This window comes from Dinoponera quadriceps, unplaced genomic scaffold (genome assembly GCF_001313825.1).
Source record: "Dinoponera quadriceps isolate SergipeBrazil2010 unplaced genomic scaffold, ASM131382v1 scaffold1782, whole genome shotgun sequence".
NCBI classification, from domain to species: domain Eukaryota; kingdom Metazoa; phylum Arthropoda; class Insecta; order Hymenoptera; family Formicidae; genus Dinoponera; species Dinoponera quadriceps.
The window spans coordinates 1,027,744-1,048,067 of record NW_014555947.1 but is presented as its reverse complement, the minus strand read 5'-3'; the positions used below and the strand labels follow the sequence as shown (position 1 = coordinate 1,048,067).

Genomic DNA, 20,324 nt, shown 5'->3' with positions numbered 1-20,324 from the left:
AGACACAAATGTCAGTTGCCGCGCTTGTTTCAGAGCAAAAAATACAGATAGTGAGATAATTATATAATAGATGCCACGTGGACAAGCGATTTATTTAGCGAACGATCGTTTAATATTGCCCGGCGAAATAGTGACTACCGCGCGTGGCAAACGATCGAGGAGAAGGGATGTAAAAAGGCAGGCTGGTGTCTTTGTTCAAGCTTATGAAAACTATATGTCCCCGCGAATTTGTGCGATTCAGGTGTACCCGGAAACATGCAAATACCGGCGTTCCGAATGCAGGACGGTTGCATAAGTACCGTGATAGCGACTAATAGTCGCGCGAACCGCCAAGTTATTTCACGCTCGACGAAACGCGCGCGCTTTTTACGGTTGTAATTTTCGGTCGACAACCGTGATATTATCCGAAAAGTTCTAAACAGTATCTCCATTTTCGGCCCAAGAAAAAAGGGCGAATAAAAATGTCTCCCTGACCGAGATTTCTGGAAATTTCGAAATCTGCGATAAATAAGTGCGCGGCCATGATACGAAAATGCCACTAGATTCGATTCTTTTTATGGCGAAGAAATATATCTCCTCAAGCAGAGAAACTGGTCGGGTGAAACGCGAGAGGAGCCACATTGAAATTCGGTTCGCTCGCATGCAAAAAGAAAGAATAGAAATGTCCTCTCTTGGCGAATGTCGTATTCGATAAATACAACATCGCGGTGGTGACTTAACGAGAGACGGGATTAAATCGTCGCCTTCTTTTCATTTCGATTTTTCATCGTTAAAAGTCGTGCATTCGATACACCTTTCTCGCGAACGATTATGCGGGCGTTCGAGGAAAAAGAAGTCTGTATAGATACGGGACAATTATTTTTTGGCACGCGCCCGTATAGGTGATCGAGAGCGAGGTCGAGATAAAAACGAAAAGGAAGCGCACTCTCCCGGTGCGTTATTAACTGGGACGACGGAAAGTGACGTAGCGTTTAAAGAGGAGACGATGCTTTTCCATCCCTCTTCTTAGATTGCGTGCTGACGAGACGGTTCGGGAAAAATAATGAAAAAAAAGAAAACACCATGTCGCTTGTTTTCGGCCGATTATTCCGAACGACGGCACGATTGCGGCTTTATCTTATCGCGAAAATTAAAAATACGTTCCAGCCGACCGATATTGATTTTATATCGGCGCGGATCGATCGTGCGTGCGAAGATTCGAATCCCTTCTCGCGCGGAGAAAGAATTGGATAAGTTGATGCCGAGAAATGGAGCAAGTGATTTTCGTGTCGCGATGAAAGGGCCGGCTTAAAATGAGCGCAACTAGGATTCGGAATTGCGGCGAGGTTTTACAATATAATCGCACCGACATTATCGTTCCTTTTGACGCAAGAGACCCGTTAGTAATTGCCGTTCAAGATTGCGATCGCGTTATCGCGTTTCGAAAACTACGCGCTGACCCGGGATTTTTGGCCGGCACGAGATTACGTTACGATCCCTCTCTCTCTCTCTCTCTCTCTCCAGTTGAGATTTTTGCGAAACGAGTCCACCTTTATCAATGCATGCAAGCAGATTACCTCTGACCTCGGGCCTGCCTATCGTTCACCTTCGCGCTGCAGACATATATCTTCTCGCACAAAAACTGTGTTATATTCATTCCAGAAACACACTCTTCTGGAAGGAAAGAAATTTCATTCGAGTACGAGAAAATGATCTTGGCACGCTGTGAGAAAAGTTTTGACGAAGGAATGAAAGGCGATCTTAGCGATAACGAAATTCAATTTTCCGCCGTGAAATTTTTACAACGTCGCCGCGCGAAAACAATCGCTTGCGAAACATTTTTCTTTTTCGGGCAAGCCGAAAGCCGTTTTCTAACGAGTTTCATCGATCGTGCGCCTATCAATGTATTAGACATTAATGATAAAAAAAGATCGATGGTTCGGTTAGTTTCGAATGAACTTATCAAGAACCGCTCGAGCGAAACGCCGATCATTATCCGCTCGCTCGTAATCGCCGATCGAGAGGTTAATGGGACGGGATTTAGCAAGAGCTTTGGCGACTCTACATCCTTTTCCAACGGAGATATCGTTGAATTCCTCCTGTGCTTACTTCCGGAAAGATTCAGCCGCCCCTTAACAAAACATTGTTTTTCTTTTTTGCTTTAATCGCGTTTCTTCAGTAGGGCTCAAAGTCATTCGCGATAAGAACTCGTTACGCCAAGTATTCATGGACAATCGCCTTTGTTGAAAAATGAATTTACCGATGCGGCGCAGCTGTGCGTAATTTAGACGTCGTTGCGCTTCCGATCGCGCAGCCGTTTTTGCGGGATACAAATATTTGCGCGTTTGCAGCATCGTGCCACCCACCGGATTCCCGGCCGCACGTGTGTAAACGTGCGACAGACGCGCGGCACTGTGTTAACAAGTGTGTCGCAATCGACAAGGTCGAAACGTTTTTCAACGACGTCGTTGATAAGGGGAGAAGGCGCCAATCAGCGCATGTCTCTTTCGACGATTTTACCCTTCCCCTCAAGAGAATACTATATCCCGAAAAAAAAGACATGTAAAAGAAGGTGGGACATTTTTGGAAACAAGTGAAATTTGTGCGATCGAAATGCTAGTCGAACGATTTTTACCGTGAATATCTCTCCACAGGCGCGATATCACATCGTTCGGCATGACGCTTTCCCTCGCTTTCGTCGATTTCATAACGCGAGAAACGCTGTCTTTATTTAACGCACGCCGCGTACTATTATCATGTCGAATAATTGGCCAAAGAAGGGATATAACGGCCTCCTCGCGTTTGTTCGCGCGGAGAAGGTCCGACCGAGCTAACTGTAAAATGGCGATTCCGCTACTCCGTCCGCGCAAAAAGAACGTCCCGGGAGAGATCACACACAGGCGTCTCTCAGCAAGGTGATCGCACGGCCTTGTGTCACGTGTGGCGTCCATCAGCGATATGTAGGATATACATAGAAAAAGAGCATTTGTTACGGGTATGTACATTTCTTCCGCGTGAAGTTGCGTGAGATATCGTTTCTCAATGTGCGCGCTCCCCGTACTTTATCCTACGAACTCGAGAGAGTCGTTTTAGAAAGGATCGCGCGCGTTAAGCCTGCATCGGACGGTATTATCGAGGAAAATTCGAAGCGAGTGAATTTCGATCTTAATTCGTTAACCTGTGCAATCATTGGAAAGGGTTCTTTTCTCAAGCGTTTTGCCGCGGAAAGTGCGCTCGCAGTCTCCTCGCGAGACACTGCCAAAAGCCGTATTTCGATATATTAATTCCCCTTTCGGATGGACCTATCGCACACCCGTTAGACTCGCGTTCTTACACGAGGCCTAGTTTTCAAGACTCCCACCCACGACAGTCTCCTCGAGAGCAGATTCCAGAAGAGAGCGCGTAAGGTCTATCATATCCTATCTACGAAAGCCCCTCCGTTTCATAAAGTGAAACTTGTCCGGGAGAACAAATTCCTGTGTGAGAGGGTTTTAACTGATCCCCGCGGGCGTGATAAATTATAAAGAAAGAGAAAAAACAATTACTTTTATTACACGCCATTATGTAAGAAAGAGCTCTTTTCTTTCAAATGAAACGCGATGAGAGACACGTTTGCGCTGAAATCTCCAACTGGTATATTGTGGTAACAGTATAGAACAGTAAGAACCGTTATTCACTTTTACTTGCAATCGTTCGACTCGATCGCTCGTCCACTCTGTCCGTCGCTTTCGCAACGCAGGATGTACGCGCGGGGTGCTCGGGATGGCTCCGGGGGGTTCTCTCTCTCTCTCTCTCTCTCGCTCCTTCTAGACGCTGGAAATTCAATTACAAAACTATTTTCGAGTCGACCTGGATCGGGTATCCTGTGCCAGGAGTCCGGGATGTGTCTTAATGCCACGAGAAAGGCACCGGAGAAAGTGCACCTACTGCGCTCGATCGCTCCGCGATTTAGAAATCGCGCGAGAGCGGACTTGGAGCGATTTCAACGCCGCGGATCGCGCGTTACGACGGCGCGATTGCTGAAAAAAAGAAAATCAAGCGAGGAAACATGCGATATCTCGGCCGAACCGAAGGACGACGTCCAGCACGATTCTTTCTATACGACGAAAATTTCGCTCGATATTTCTCACGAATTTTCGCCGCGAAAAGTCGACAATATTTTATTTGCACACGGATATTGACGAGAAGCGTGTTGACTCGCTTATCAATTCTCAGGACAGTAAAGTTTACTTTTATGGAAATGTCTTTTTTCTTCTGCGGTAAGTTGTGCCAACGTGTACAATTTCCGTCACGGCCGGCAGATAAACAGTTCGAGACGATAACTTTTTGTCGTACGATCCATAAATAAATTCAAATCGGCCGTTTGGGAATGGCCTTGCCGCGCGCTGTAAAATTCAGTATATTTTTTCCAATATACAAACTGGTATCAAACTTGAATTTTCGACCGATCTGTTTGCGCCTAAAGTTTTATCATAAATCTGACAAGCCGTTTCTTTTCTTCCAATATGGACAAATTTCGTCTAACAAGAGAGAAGAGAAAAATTCGTTCGCGGCAAGACAGGAGAGACAGAAAGTTCGCTCTACCAGCCATTTCTTCACTATTAATTATGTTCCTCGCCGCGGCAAGGCCTTTTTACGGCGTTACATTCCAGACAGCGTTGCACTTTTCCCGCGTCTCGATTCGCCGCAAAAACCGAGCGAAATAAAACCGAAAAAAAAAATATTACAAGATCCCCCCTACTCTGCCCGATCGATTTCGTTAGATCAGGCTGTTGATTGTATTTTCGCGGTGCTCAGGTTGTTCGAGGAGCTGAAAGGACGTAGTTTCTTTTTTTCGTAACGCGCATCTCCGATAGGGAAATTCCTTTTCTGACAATTGCTGAGAGACAAATTGCCGAACAGATATGCGAATATGGTAAAAGAGAGATGTTGCAAAATCTTTATGCACATAGGCAGGTTTAACTCCCGTTCGTGCGACAATGTCGCGATATAACGGAGCGAAATTGTCTGTTCTCGATTTTTTTTTTCCAATAGATCGAAGCGAGAAAAATCGTTGGTGCTTTGCGCGTGCGCCGGCCATTCTCTCCGCTCGCTTTACATCCGCGTTTACGTGATCTTTCGCGTGAGCGTGCGAGCGGTGAAAAATTCCTGCGGACCGGAATATGTAAGTAGTCCAATTAACTCGCGGCCGGCTGGATTTCACCGGGTGCAGACCGGCAAGACGAACTAACTACCGCCGGCAATTTCGTTAATAATCAAGCGTCGAAAATAATTCCCGCCACCTGAAACAACTATCCCAATCTATTTATATTAATAGGGAACGAGCTTTTGTTCCGAGCGAACTGACATCGATTTTCCATTTAAACAAATTTCGCTCGCGCAAAGTCATTTCGATCCGATCGAGCGAATCCGCCGGCGAATGCGTTCTATCGTCGTTCAACGACATTCCCGCGCCAGAATCCGGGTGAAAGGAGCATTTTCACACTGACGCGCAACCACGAGCGCCGTGCTGCGCCGATTATTCTCACGAACGATAGGCAAAATCTCGACTTGGAAGAACGCGGCTCGATTAAATCATAATAAAGATTCGTGGAAAAGCTCTCTTCTAATCATCTGAAAGCGCGCATGTATACTCTGCCTCGCTTTAACTGTGATTTCTTCGAAACTCGGAACGGTCAATCACACTGGTGATTACTCTGACGAAATATTCGCATCTCAACAGCTATCAATGCAGGCATCGAAATGTAACGCGAGATAAACAACAGTCTCGCAGGAGACTTGAAATTGTTCGTTTTCGTAATGAAGTGAAAAAAAAAATCCGTAACTTTGCAGCCCTTACGGTTCTCTCTCTTTCTCGTTACGAGCAATAAAAATTGATCAGAGACCCTGCAACTTCTTCCCTTTCTCTCGTTTCGCTCCCGTCACTACATCGACCTGGATCGTTCGAGAGAAATTGCGCCCGGGGCGAGGGCGGATTCCTGTTCGGCTTAATGGAATCTTTATTTTTCCTTTTTCGCCTTCACGTCGCATGCGATCGATCCGGCAACAATTTAAGGCGACACACCGTGTGTCCAAATTGAGTCTGAGTATTCTTCTTCGTTTTGATCTTTGAGATTACGACGAGCGATCTTATCATCATTTGGTTTGAAAAGCGATCAATTATGTGTTCTATTTTTCTTTTTATTTTGGACAGCCTCTTGCCTATTCAACACATTTTGTCCATCTACAAATAAAAATAGAAAAAACGTACAGATTGATCCTGAAAGACGGATTGATCCTTGAAAGATTTCGTCGATTCGTTACAACGGATAGAGTATATATCGGAATGTAACGGAGGAGAAACCGGGGCCGAATTAAGCAAAATCGAGTAATCTTTAACGAGCGATTTACTCGCCTCTGTTTCGTCGTTAAATTTCACTAAAAAGGAAAAGGGAAAAAAGAATTTCTCGTCTTGGGCGCTCCTCTCATTGTGAGAGCGTGTCGATTTTAACGGGTTAAATATTGTCCCCGGGACATTGCGACGAGAATGCAAAGCGCGCACTTATGCAGCGACGGCGGCGTCGCGTTGCAAGAAAGAAGGTGTGTATCAACGGGTGTTTTGAGTTGAATTCTTGCCGAGTCAAGAGAGCATCGAAGTGCAGTCCAAGCACGTTGTTCTCGATATATACGCGATCGATATCAATCGAGCGAGCCAATAACGTATCATTATAGCGAGAAATTTGTTCGTTTTGCCGCGATAAGTAGAATGAGCCGTGTAAATATTATTCAGCTACTATGTATTTCTGTTTTTAATAATCATTAGTAGCTGACTGATGTGTCAATTGGAAATCACTCGCGAAACATATTAATATCCGAGAAAGATTCTGATAAGAGTCTGAATAAAGATACTTGTGAGAAACACTTGGGTTTTTTTTTTTTTGAAGCTCCTTATGTTCTGTTGAAATGTTTGATACGCGTCACATACCAATCTCAATCGTCATACAATATGTCTGAAGCATCGAAAAGTTTAATTATCGTACGCATCTGTATTATATGTGGATAATTATATTTTTTATACATAAATAACATTTATATATACGTGCGTAAAATGTTTGTAATAATTTCAGCGAAATGTCAATTACCATTGAACGATAATTTCGAGCAGACGGGCGTTCGATATCGCGTTACGTCACGAAGATACGCGCGTCACGGCGAGCACTTGTAATCGCGCGGCTCATCCGTTGTCTGTTTATTTGTTCATCGTTGACGCAAGAACGCATTGTTCTCACTGGCACAGAGCTCGTCGCCAACTATACTCGAAGCATTCTCTTTTCTTCGCGTTCGGTGCGAAATAGAAACGGAAACGGAGGGAAAGAAGCGAAGAACGTGCGCGCCGAGCGGAGAGAAGGTGAAGGTGGCCTCACCGTACAAAAGTGGAAGAAGGTAGAAGGGGCCTTGACCGATACGCGATCATCGGCTATGGACAACGAACGGACTGATTCAGTCGAGCTGGAATGTCTCTCCCGCATTACCGTTACGTATCATCGCGATGCGAGCTTCCCTCTAGCGAAAACGACGAAAGTGGAAGCGAAATCACCACCCGGCCCGCGTTGACATTTTCGCGTTTCTTCATCGGCGAAGCGTTTTCCTTTTCGTCCTTTCAACCGGCGAGAGCTGATCTTTCGTAATTCGACGCGCATCGCTGGTTCATCGACGATGTTTTCGCGAATTACTAATGTAAATTCTGCTTCGAGATATCGATAGAACGGCCCCGTGGCTTGGTTACCCCAATTTAAAATCGCGCAGGAACCGGTTCGAAGAGGAGGAGGAGGAGGAGAGAGAATTTCGCTCGACGAAAAAATGTTAATTAGTCGCCTGTCTCTCTCAGCGTTCCAAGATAGAAACGTCGTGTTTGACGGGCGAAGCCTTCTTACAGGAAGAAGAGCACTCGGGCGTTCGGTAATTTGTTTACAGCAACGATGAGTACCTGCGACGTTGCATTTCGCGGAAGTTACGCCAAGTTGCGTAATGTGTCGCACACTTCCTGATAACATAAAAAGAAACAAAGGAAGGGAAGAAAATCGAACGGCGCGTCCTCCTTCTCGAAATGTTGGAATCTTTCGATTTTAACGGGGAGCCCGATCGCGCCGCGTTCGAGCAGGTGGAAACGGAGCAGAACTGGTTTTTGGTGGGAGCTGGTGGAGGAGAGCTACGTACACACCGGTATGCCGCCGCCGTGGCGGGAGTCCCCGAGGGAGGCCGGTGGGGCCTTCTCGGTTCTTCGCCGACAAGTGATCGTTTACAGTTATAGTCAGTCCGCATTGGGCGCTCGGCCGGCCCTGACTATACCGAGCGCGTAGTTGTACGACTGATAAAGTTCTTTCGGATAATTATTGCCGTATATATATATATGTGTATATAATTCTCTATCTTTTCAATACATTTTCGCGCTCTCTCCTCTCCTTTATATATCGCGCGTCGTTGTTATTAATAACGACGATAATTTCGCGAAAGCATCCAGTGGTTCAGTTAGTGGCAAGATCGATGAGTGTCGTGTGAAAGGAAAAGTGCGAGACGTGCTGCCCGGACAATACGTGGACTCGGTGAGAGCGTACTCTCTACGCATTCTCGGAAGTACTGATGGAGAATAATCGAGCAACGAGGTAAATTGTGTAGATAATGTATCGTGGCAGCGCTCCTCTCGATACTCTTCGTCTCAATCGAAGAATACATATAGGTTCGTCGCGATTCTTTCCCGAGCGAGATGAGAAGCGGATTGAAATTCGCGGTACAAAAGAGAGGGAGAAATCGAAGACCGGCGCACGATAAATTACAACGTGCACTCGGGAGGTTATCGTTTCGAGGCTTAGTAATTACTATCAGGGATCGTTCGATTATACATCGGGCGTTCTTAAAGCACGCTTAATGATACACGCCGCGAGTCCAATGCCGAAACAACGTCGGGGAATCGCAGCTCGAAATCGTATTGCTACGGTTGTTTATGTCGCCCTTGACATTTTATCCAACGATAAGCCGGGCACTTTTCTTTACGCGGAGCGTCGACTGAGAGAGTGTGTGTGTGTGCGCGCTCGTGGAACGACGGGTAATATCGGCACTGATAATAAAAGCAAATCGATAATGCGAATAAATAACAATCAAAATCGTGAGGAGAGTTATTTGGCGCGCGCGGTTTCTCTCTCAATAAAACGATAAGAACGGAACTTCTTTATGTCACTGTTATTACACGTGTAATGGCGAGAACGTGGGCTCGGTGCGCTGATAGCGCGCGATAAAAATTACGGTGACAGGAGCGCGACGGTATCGGCCGTCGTGTAATATATATACGGGAAATATATGACACGCGCATAATTCAAGCCATTTTTTATCTCTTTATTCTCTTGAAGAAGGAGAGGAGGGACGTCTCGTTATAATTGCGTGAAACGATATTTCGCCACTTCGCTTCGATTTCTAGGTCGTAATAATTGCTGACAATAATAATGCAGACGTTAACATGTAGCGCTTACAAATCAATCGCGCGAGTTTTCCATTCGGCGATTATTCGCTCGCCGTTAATTACAATCGCGCGAATATAAATAAGTGCTGATGAATATTAACGCCGGTTCGCATTAACGGTGGCTTATTTCATTCCACGAGGATATTGTTAAGTATTAGATTATTATTACGTAATATTATTAAAAAGATTAGATATATTGAGGAGATCTGCGAACAGATTAGCGAATGTAAAACGAATGCAAATATAAATAACCTTTTTTTATAACGCGCCCAATTTTCTTCTGTTAATAATTCACAATGTAGCGATGTCTCATTAAGTCGCCGGAAATTTGATACGCTTAACGACTTAAAGACGAATTAACATATTAAATAAATAACTCGCGATGTGAGAGCAACACTCTTAATCTGATAAGCTTATGAAAGACACGTTATAGCGGAGATTATCACTAGAAAAAAAAGGGAAGAATTAATAAGTAAGACACATTTCTATAATACATCCTGCGTGTTACCTACACTCCCATTTTTTCGTTGCCTGTATGCGCGCATACTTGTTGCAAACCTCTTCCTTAGCTGTTGTGGTGATTGTGTCCAAAGAAAATGATTAGAGTCTGACATCTCTATTCAAATTCGAATTTCAAAAAAGAAAAGGGAGAATATCTTTTCCGCAAATGTTTGACGAGTGATGTTTCGGAAAACGACGGTAAAGTCGGAAGCACGCTCTTCCCGCAAACGTCGTGCAAAATGCATCGTGCAGATCGTATCGCGCATCCATCTATATATGTATGAATTATGCAACTCCACGTATGCGCGTTATTCAATCAGATAACAGGCTGGCTCTCTGTCTAATCGTCATGTCGTTGGCGAATTTATACGTCCCACTGATACAACGACGGAAGAAAAAAGCCACATAACAAATCTAACTTCATAGAAGTTTGTCGCGAAAGGAACGACAAAGAAATTGCGTCTTACTTCTGACTGAATTCCGAAGATCAAGCCGATCTGATGGATCTCTCCGCATTGAGATATAACAGGAAAAACGGGATATCCCGATTTCATTATCATCATTTGCGCATGTCATTTCCCCGTCTTTCTATAGCTCACTGCTTTTTCACTTGCATTTTTTATTTAAATTTTTGTCACAATCTTTGCATTTGTTTAGCGCTCGAGAGGACTTTGTCTCAGGGCATCGTTGATTAACACCCTTCCCTCATTTTCTCTCTTTCTCATGCGCTAAAATGTCCGATATATCAAGAAATATCGTTAATAACGACGTGCGATGTGGTTATCTTAGAATCAATGAATAAAATTACAACGCTACTTTCATCGAGATCGTATAGTAACGTACAATCTTTCTCGATGACTTGGAAATTCCCTGTATTTTGCCTTCGATACGTAGAAATGTCGAATTTTACATGTTCTAAGATGTGGTGCGGATGTTAGTAATCGCGACGTTCCTTGCGTCTCGTATGTCTTTGTATAAACAAACGTCTTTATATTGCCTATATAAACAAGTAAATAAAGTAAAAAAAAAAAATCCAGAACATGTGGAAATATCACGGATTTCGAGATAAAGATCATCCGACAGGAAAGAAGAAAAAAGACAGGTTCGCACGTTTATTATCGAAGGAAGCGCTTTCCCTCTTGTCGCGACGGCAGAAGTACGAATCTTTAACGACGACCACGCGATGTGTTACAGATCGATTGTGCTGTGATTAGGACAATGCGGAAACTGGATGCGCTATCGGGCAGCGATCAAGACGATCGGGAAATGTATATCGATCTGGACGACGCCTCCGTCGACTCGCTTACCGGGAAACGTGGTCGCCACCATGTCGAGGTATTCTCTCGCCTTTCTCTTTCCCCTGCTGCACACACAGCTGACGACGACATTTCGTACACTAATCTTCAATAAAAGCATTTACCAGACCAAAACTAATTTTCTAATCTTTCCCAAGTGTGTGGGTCGTGTTTGGATGTAACATACTGATACGTCAAGCTACCAAAAGTTATTGACCGAATACAATGCGAACGATTATAAAAATTGACGATAGAAGGGGACGTGTGTCCTAACCCATTTTCGAGAAAGATGCGTCTCGTAATAACGCATTGTATACGAAATACGTGTGTAAAAGAGACGAACGTACCGTTAATTTGCATGCGCTTAGCATTATGAAGAAGGGAAGAAGAGAGAGCTTTTATCACAATGTTAGATTGTCCCAATGAAGGGATGCATCAGATAAATGTGATAAGATACTCGCGACCAAATTTATAAGCGCGGTGATATGCATATTGGCGTAAATGTTGACCGGATCGTCATAAGAATCGTTGAATTACGTTGAGAACAAATTCTGTGAACAGATAACAAATCAGAGCCCCGCGGTAAAGATATAATCGTACAACATCTCATTATCGGCGATTGAGTTGGTAAATAATCACTTTATCAGCGTTATGCAGCGGCAAATGAAATTGCTAACGTTTTATCTATAGCGCGGCTTTATCGGTTAGACAAACATCTTCACGGATTGTCGGACAGAAGTGCGGGGGAGAGGGGAAAAAACGTGCATTTCGATACGAGAGATTGTCGAAATATACTATTGAAGTATTACGTTTTACTTAATGTTCACACATTATACGTACGAATATGTAATCAGTCGTTTGAAAGAAGAACTATTGTTCCGACTAAAATTAATTACAATGAAGAAAATTTAATTTTCTGATAAGTTTAATGGTCAGTACGCGTCAATATATTGAAGAGAAGGACTGTTCTTCCATTGAACTTTTGCGCTCTCTTATCGTTAAATTATAAATTTTGGACATTGGCCTTTCAAGATACGAAGAACGATAAGAGTGCATGTTATAAGACACTTGCAAGCGCAGTTTCTCGCGTAATAAATGGATTGAGAAGTCGCGGTTTACCGATCTGCACGATATTTCCATTCTTGGAAGATAGAAATCTACCAACAACGCACATAAATATTATTCTATTCTGAAACGAACACAATCAAACAGGTGGCCGAGGAGAGCGACAGCAGCGGAAGCGAGAGGAGCCCAAAGCAGGCGAAGAGACGAAATCGCGGTGGCGCGCCACCGACCACGAGGAGACGGAAAAGCGGCATTTCCGCGCGCGAGAGGAACCTGAGGAGGCTCGAGAGCAACGAGAGAGAGAGAATGAGGATGCATTCTCTCAACGACGCCTTCGAGGTAAATTGACTTTCTCGCTTTTTTACGCCAATCATAATTCTCGTTATCATAAATTTCAAAACGTTCAATGTTCATTCTCAAATGAAGTTGTGGGAGAAAGTTCGTTCGACACGCTTTATTATGTGTAATACGTTAAATTAAATTGATGATAAATTGGTTTTAACACAAATGGATATGGAGAAAACGCATGACAGCGGTAAATTCCGGTTAATAAGCGTTTGACTAAATCGAGCTTGTGTGTGTACATACATGTCAGTGAAAACGTATCGACTTTCGTGCAGATTCAATACACACGTTTATCGTGAGTCATGACTCACAGGCTCTCAATCCACTTGTCCCGTTGCAGCAATTGCGCGAGGTAATACCACACGTAAAAATGGAGAGGAAGCTCAGCAAAATAGAAACGCTCACACTGGCGAAAAATTATATAATGGCGCTGACGAATGTCATATGCGAGATGCGCGGCGAGGAGCGGCCGTACACGTGAGTATGAGATCTGAATTAGACGGGAGAAATGTTGATTCGTGCAAAAGTGAAAGAAGGGAATTGTTCGACAGATTCGTCGATGGCGAGTGCGGCTCCAGCAGCGGTGACAGCACCGGTCAGTTAGAATTGAGCGGTGGCGAGCAACCCGACGAGTCCTCGCCCGCATCGATCCACGAGACGAACAACAACAGTCTCCTCCACGAGGATCTCGAGCGCAGAATCTAAGGAAACTCCGATCTAAACGACGAGATACACGCGTTTAAAGACTCTGTGATAGAATACATCATATTAGTGCCTTGCGTAAGGACTTTCACGATGATTCGCTCATTACCGCCACGAATCGTCATGGATCGTCCTCGAAAACGTCGCGCTGTAATGATCAAAACTGGTATCGCGGGAGAGGGAGAAGAGGAAGATTATCGCGTTTTAGATTATACGATATTTTCGAGACCTACCGCGCAACATCAAATTTCACGATAAGTTGGTAAACGACATTCTCTCGTGTAAAATGTTCGTCGATAGGAAGCCATTATTTTCATCAAATTTTCGTTCGCTGTAAAATATTGTTCAAACTTTGACGAACGAATGCGTCGTCAGAAATGATTAGAGCGAGCAAATTTGATTTGTTGGAAGTAAGGATGATCGGTGGATGTCCAGCGTAGTTCGATAAGAAGAACCACTCGATCTTTAGTCGTCTGTGATTCAGGAACGATTAACACGTCGACATTTCCTACAATTGTACTCTGTTACCACGACTGAGAATGTTTTCCTGTCGTTTGCGTGTATATACGGATCGGAAAAATCGAAGCACTCGAATTTAGGGCTCTAATTGGTCTCGACGCGCGCCATACGTTTCCTGTATCGTGGCAATTTGTTAATATATAAGTGCGCGTGTAATGACCCGCATGCACGTTGTTGTACATATATGTGTAGAACGTATCGGGAATATATCCAGGAAATATTTATAACCTGCCCGAATATCGAGCACACTCGATAACATTACGATCGTGCAAATTCATCTCGCAATTTTTTTTTTCTTGGATCGATCGTTCGACTCCCATTAATTTATTTTCTTGTCAATCGACCTGTTTGCAAGATATTACTATGATAATTATCATTATTACGATAATTATTAGCATATTCTTATGCTATTTCTATTTTCTACTCTACTAATACTATTTTTCTTCTATTACCGCTGCTGCGATTACTACTATTTCTGCCGCTACTACAACTATTGCAACTGTCATTCCTACTATTACTCCTTCTACCACTATTACTACTACTATTGTTACTACTACTGCTATTCCTATTGTTACAAATATCATTATTTTTATAATGATAATAATAATATCATTATTATCATTATTACTACTGTTATTCTGTATTAATATTGAATTATTATTATTGTTACTTTATTAAATTAATAACATTTTATTTTATCAATTTGTTTGCGAGGAAAGAAGATGAAATCTCGAAAAAAGACATTGAATAGGACTGTCGAGGTAATCCACGATAAATTCAACATACATCAAGTGGATTACCTCACATACATAAACATGATAATTTATCCTGCCAAGTTGTATTCGCGTAACGCGCAATATGGCCATCGCAGATGAAATTCGGACATTCATTCGCGACGTTCAACATGTAATTTAAGAGTGTAAAAGTCAATCTACTGCGAAAATGTGATATATATGTTACATATATATACACATATATATTACATCTTCCCGACACAGTCACAGTGTATCTATAATCTGTACTGCCATAATCGATTATAAATCACATTTCTGTAAACGCATCTCGTTTTGCAATAGAGAAAGGAAAAAATCAGAAGGCCGTTTCTGTGCCCCTTCCCGATTTCTACTAAACAATTTTTTTGTATAATCATTAAGAATATCAAAAATAATCATTGAATGAGAAAAAACTCGATCCATAAAGTCATAATGAATTACTAGTCCAGATATGCCACTATGATATTTAAGCCTTTTTTATACTGCGCGCATATAGCAAGTGTTTTGTGATATCTAGGCTATTCTCGATACAATCATTATGTTCACAATAGACTGTCACAAGATTTCGGAATAGTAGAGATCGGAAATAGTATAGGCAGAAATAGTATCTTGTTATCCAACAATTATTTTTGACATTCCTAATGATACAGAAAGAAATCGTTTAATGGAAATCGGAAGGTGGCACAAAAACGGCCTTATTGACCCTCCTTCTTTTGTGCGCGAACGTATATCTGAAAATGATATATTTATAAATTTTATCGTCCGTTTTTATACATATAAATATTTCACGTATTATCGATCCCGACAGAGTTACCAACTTTATCCTTTTTATGCAAATATATATTTATTTTAATTTATATGTTCCTGAAGAAAGAGAAAGATTCGCGATCTCGGCCGCGAAACGTTATACACGAATGCGTCGTATATTTTTCTAAAACGTAAATACTTGACACACGCATGTCTGTATAGTTTGTGAGAAAATGTAATTTTGCAAGGGATCACGTTATTTATTTTATTGACAATAAAGAAAAGAACGGATGTCGTTTTGTCTCGCGCGTATCTCTTCCGTTCCGTTAATTAACACATTAACTGCCAACCACGAGTTGTTTTGTGGCTTTCGTATGCAATTTGTAAAGTGACATTGGGAAGAACAGAGTTTCCTGTGATGTCACCACGGGGTCAGTCAGTGTGTTAATTCTTCGCGTTGGAACGATGAAACGTGTTGTTTCACGAACCGAACGTGCACACCGTTATTATTTTGTAATGACGAAAAAATTAAATAGATACACACGTTCGCCTCGAGAAATAATCCAACGCGAAAACTTAAAGTTGAGATCTCTTATTTGTGAGAAATCTTTCCATCGTTAAGCGGAACCACAATGATAAAACAACTTGGAGAGATATCGTTAGTCGAGTAGTATCGTTGAATCGCGTGATAATGGTGTGTGCTATAGTTGTTGTTTGTCGTCGCTGTGTTCACAAGCAGCTGCGATTTACTATCGCTCTTACTAATATTATCACCATATTATTATTATAATATCATTGTTATTGTATCATCACCATTATCATTGTCATTATTACATTTTATTACTATCATCATAATTATACTATTAGTATAAGTAACAACATATTGTTATAGTTTTCGATACCATGTTTACACGATCCTCCGCACGGGCCATTTCCATAATTCTATCGGGAATACAAATGCGTTTGTTTTACTCTTTTTCTCTTTTTGAGCGGAGAAAACAAATACAGAGCTAAACCCGAGTGATATCATTGCTGATGATTATGGAAACGGTTCTCTCGTGAAAAATTGCACAACATTTTATGCCTGAGAGACACTCTTAAGTATGTAAATATTACGCGTTGTGTTTTAAGAATTTTACAAGAGAGACAAATATAAAAGTAATTTTGTAAATGCCATTAGTAAATCCTTGCTTCCAGTTTGTTCTTAAGATGTGCCAAAAACGATCCTCGTACAAACGTTAAATTGCAAAGGGAACGCTTATTTTTTATCTTTAGCCCTAATTGTGCGGATGATAATGGCCGCGATTAAAATGAACAGGGTTCCCAACAGTCCGAGCACCAACGCCAGAAGGATCGTGTCAATCGACAGCCAAGGATCCTCTTCCCAAACGGTAGGTTTGATCGTTGCAGAAAACCTGCGTTTTAATATTTCTTTCGTCAACGCGCGACTTTGATTACACATCGATTCAATTTGTGAGTAACTTTCGACGAATATCTATTTTTCCTCAAAGCATAATTAATAATACGCGCTCACATGGCGGTAGTTTCTTCGTCGACTGACGGCACGATAGCATCGTTTAAATCCTTTCCCAGTTGTTTGAAGGCCGTTTTACCAAGCCAATCGGCAAGATCGTCGCGGTGTAATTGACGAAGACGATGCGCGAGTGCCGCGTGCGTTTTACCCCTGCCTTCCGCGGGATGTTCGTTCCAGTGCAACAAATGACGAAGGCATGGGATTTCTGCGTCCACTTTGCGCTCTAATTTTTCCACACGATAAGTACCGAGGCGTAAAGTAATTCAGCGTTAGACGATTCAGTAACCAATCAGTCATAATTACTAATAATCTACGTACGTAAATTGAACTACAATTATATAAAAGTACGTCGTACCGTTGAGTCGTATAATAAAGAGATTTGCTGTGCGTTTTGAAAATAAAATAAAACGTCTGACTTGTCGTATTATCTGCTCGATTTTTCATCGAGAATAGCGGAGGCCCACAACGGAAATATATGCAATTCATTGAACATAAATTGCGATATGCGAATAAAATCCGATAAAATACGCCGGTTGCATGATGACACATAGCGACATGACGCGCGAAAAAATTCGAATAAATTATGTAGCGCCATCTAACGGTGCCGAGTGGGAATTAGTTGAACTAGTGGTTCGAGTCTTGGTTAAAATAGGGTTTGAGTCCCGGTTGTTACTTTTATCCAGAGTTCCAAAATCTCCGTTACGAGACGCTACTGTATTCCAGTTCGGGAGGAAATGATGAAAATTGAAGGTGCAACACTTGGGGAGAATTCATACCTTGATAGGAAAACAGAGAAGTAACAGCCAATCAGAACTCGCAGTTTCTGCTTTATCTACTACCAGCGCGAGTTCCGAGTGGCTGCTGCTTTTCTGTGAATTCTCTCTTACGCTTTAAAATCGTATCGGAGAGAATTGATTTTTCGAGAACGAGTTTTCTCAATGGACCATCGGCTGCGTTCCGATGTACAGTGTATTGTAGAACAGACCTGAAGGCCGACTCAACTACTAATTCTTCTACGGTCCGGTTTCATAACTTAATCATATCAATCGATTAAATTCAGCTCTTCCAATCGCATCATTGTTAGATGGATTGGTCAGATTCACTGAACAAATTGAATTTAATCGACCGATTTGATTAACCTATGTTGATGAAATCGGGCCTTAGTGGGCCAATATGGCGCTTAAGGTCAGTATAGTCGGATCTTGTATTAAAGATCGTCTTGAGTTCATTTGCAGATGTTTCGCCGAGAACCAGAAGGTTTTTAATATTATCTCGTCGCGGAGTGACTCTACCAGAAGAAATCGTGAAACATTTTACCAGCAGCGGCCAAGTTCTGAGGCAGGTCGTAACTAGCGTAATGAAGCGCGGCGATTAAACGTCGACACTCAAACGTATCCAATCGCGCCGCGAGATACTCCAGCTCACTCAGATTCACGTCGATCGTGCCGTCAACATGTTTAATTGCCAGATAAATTAAAACATACGTAACAAAATCGATCACCCGAGATTGCATTTTCCTCGAGACGAGAGAGGTTACCGGTTGTGAATGCCGTTAATAAACGAATCGTACGTATGAAAAAAAAAAAACATCGTTTCTCGTTTTCTTCTTTTTCTTTTATTCGTTTTTCTTTACAGCTCTTGCTGGCTCCTCGCCGCGGTTATCTTGTTAATCAATGGAAGCGAGAAAGTACACGTTGAAAATTCTTGCCAAGTACATGGAAATAAAAAGACACGTCCGTCAAACAGCATTGGTGCAACAACAAAGCACATGTGTTATAAAATATTAGGAAAACTTTCCTTTTGTTCTGATAATCAATAAACAGTTGTAAAATTAACACGACAGAAGCATGTATTTGCAGCTATTCAATGATTGTTACGTTTCAAGAATATGGTAGAAACCCGCTTGCACGATCGATCGTATCATTTTATAAAAATAATATTTTACTTCGCAAGTATTTCGCAAGAATGTTGAGCATGTACTTCCGACGATTATTAATCAAATGGCCATGACAAGAGCCGTAATTACTAGAAAAAAAGTGCTTCATCGCGAGTGCTTCGTCCACTCCCTTTTTCCAACGTTATCGCCGTATCTGCCTCTTGAGTCTCTTTCGTCTCTGCTTCTTTCTATAACACTTGTAACACGCGATCGGCGATTCGTCCTCTTGTCTTTCCGGTTTTTCCGGTTGCGGAACAATAGGCTCCGTGTCGGCACCGGTGAGGTCTCGCGGCGCAGGATCTCTTTCCTTTTTTTTCTTTTTCCTTAATTCTCTCACGGCGGCCCTTTTCCTCCGTCCTCCCTCAATGTCGGAGAGGAAATACTTTCTAAACGTATTTTTTTGAGAAGGACATGATTGCATTCTGCGAATGTGTCGCGGCTAATAATTAACAGATATAAACGTGCAAAACACGTTCACGCAGTAATTAACACGTTGAATCCCGTGACGATCATCGGTGCTGTGCTATACAATTGCATGTGAAAAATCGGTTGTATGCAAGCCTCGAATTACGTTTATATATCGGTTCAATTGTCAGTTAGTTGGCACAATCAACGGAAATCAAGGCGATAATCAACGTGTTAATCGTTCAATTGCTTCGCGCTAGTGAAAAAGAATCGACGAGTCTCTTCTTGTGAACAAGAACCCGGTATAATGATCTCTATCCGCCTATTTCAAGCTTAAGAAAAGAATCGGGGGACTGTGGTAGAACCAAAATCGGAAATGTCTGAATACTGACTCCTTCTTCCTTTTGCCTGTGAGTTTAGCAAAGAGTCTCGCGCATTTATTCCTCACGAACAGCGTGCAGCAACAGGTCAATAATATAGTCGCGATTATGATCCCTCCGATAACGTATAGCGACAAGGAGATCGTTTGGCGTCCTGAAATATATTGCTTCAATATAAATTGTATCGGTGTAACGTCATCGTTTGCTCAAAGGTTCTCTCGCCTGATAAGATAAGAGGACTGGACGCGTTGGTATTCATTTCTAGCTCCGCTCCGATAATCTCCGTGTTATTCCGAGCGGCATTGTTATTTCGTCAGATATTAATGACATATAATTCACTGAAATGTACTAATGACCGATTGACACGTTTCGCGGTTAAGCGTTCGGATGTAAATGATAAATGGAATAACAAAACGCGATTAACTTCACATTCTTGCTATTGGCAGGGCCGAGATTACTTAATTTTTAATTGACACTGAACAAGTGCTAAGTATTTTTGAAATATGTTGACGAGAGAAACATCTATTCTGTGGGAAAAAAAGACTTCTGATTCAACCTAATAGCGCATGCATACATAATATCGACAATACTTAACAAATTTTTACTATTTTCGTGCTGAATAGATATTGCATACCTTTTTTTGCTTTGCG

The 20,324-nt window shown here is 42.2% G+C and overlaps 2 protein-coding genes across 4 annotated transcripts; one reads left to right on the top strand and one right to left on the bottom strand.

The window, feature by feature from the left end:
- The first annotated feature begins 8,287 nt into the window (after window positions 1-8,287).
- Window positions 8,288-14,452, top strand: LOC106746130 (protein dimmed-like). Of its 3 annotated transcripts, XM_014622363.1 has the most exons (6): window positions 8,288-8,621; window positions 11,011-11,075; window positions 11,168-11,308; window positions 12,481-12,672; window positions 13,019-13,155; window positions 13,230-13,383. In XM_014622363.1, the coding sequence occupies exons 3-6, from the start codon at window positions 11,192-11,194 to the stop codon at window positions 13,381-13,383; spliced, it is 600 nt and encodes a 199-aa protein (XP_014477849.1). In that variant the 5' UTR covers window positions 8,288-8,621; window positions 11,011-11,075; window positions 11,168-11,191. The 3 variants fall into 3 exon arrangements, with proteins under 3 accessions (XP_014477849.1, XP_014477848.1, XP_014477850.1); XM_014622362.1 differs by lacking the exon at window positions 11,011-11,075; XM_014622364.1 differs by lacking the exons at window positions 8,288-8,621; window positions 11,011-11,075 and having other exon boundaries at window positions 11,192-11,308; window positions 13,230-14,452.
- A 2,497-nt stretch (window positions 14,453-16,949) lies between these two features.
- On the bottom strand, window positions 16,950-18,513 carry LOC106745988. The gene is made up of 2 exons (XM_014622076.1): window positions 18,271-18,513; window positions 16,950-17,176 (listed from the first exon to the last, which is right to left on the bottom strand). Exons 1-2 carry the CDS (start codon window positions 18,464-18,466, stop codon window positions 16,950-16,952), a joined length of 423 nt encoding a protein of 140 aa, XP_014477562.1. The 5' UTR covers window positions 18,467-18,513.
- Between the last annotated feature and the right edge of the window lie 1,811 nt (window positions 18,514-20,324).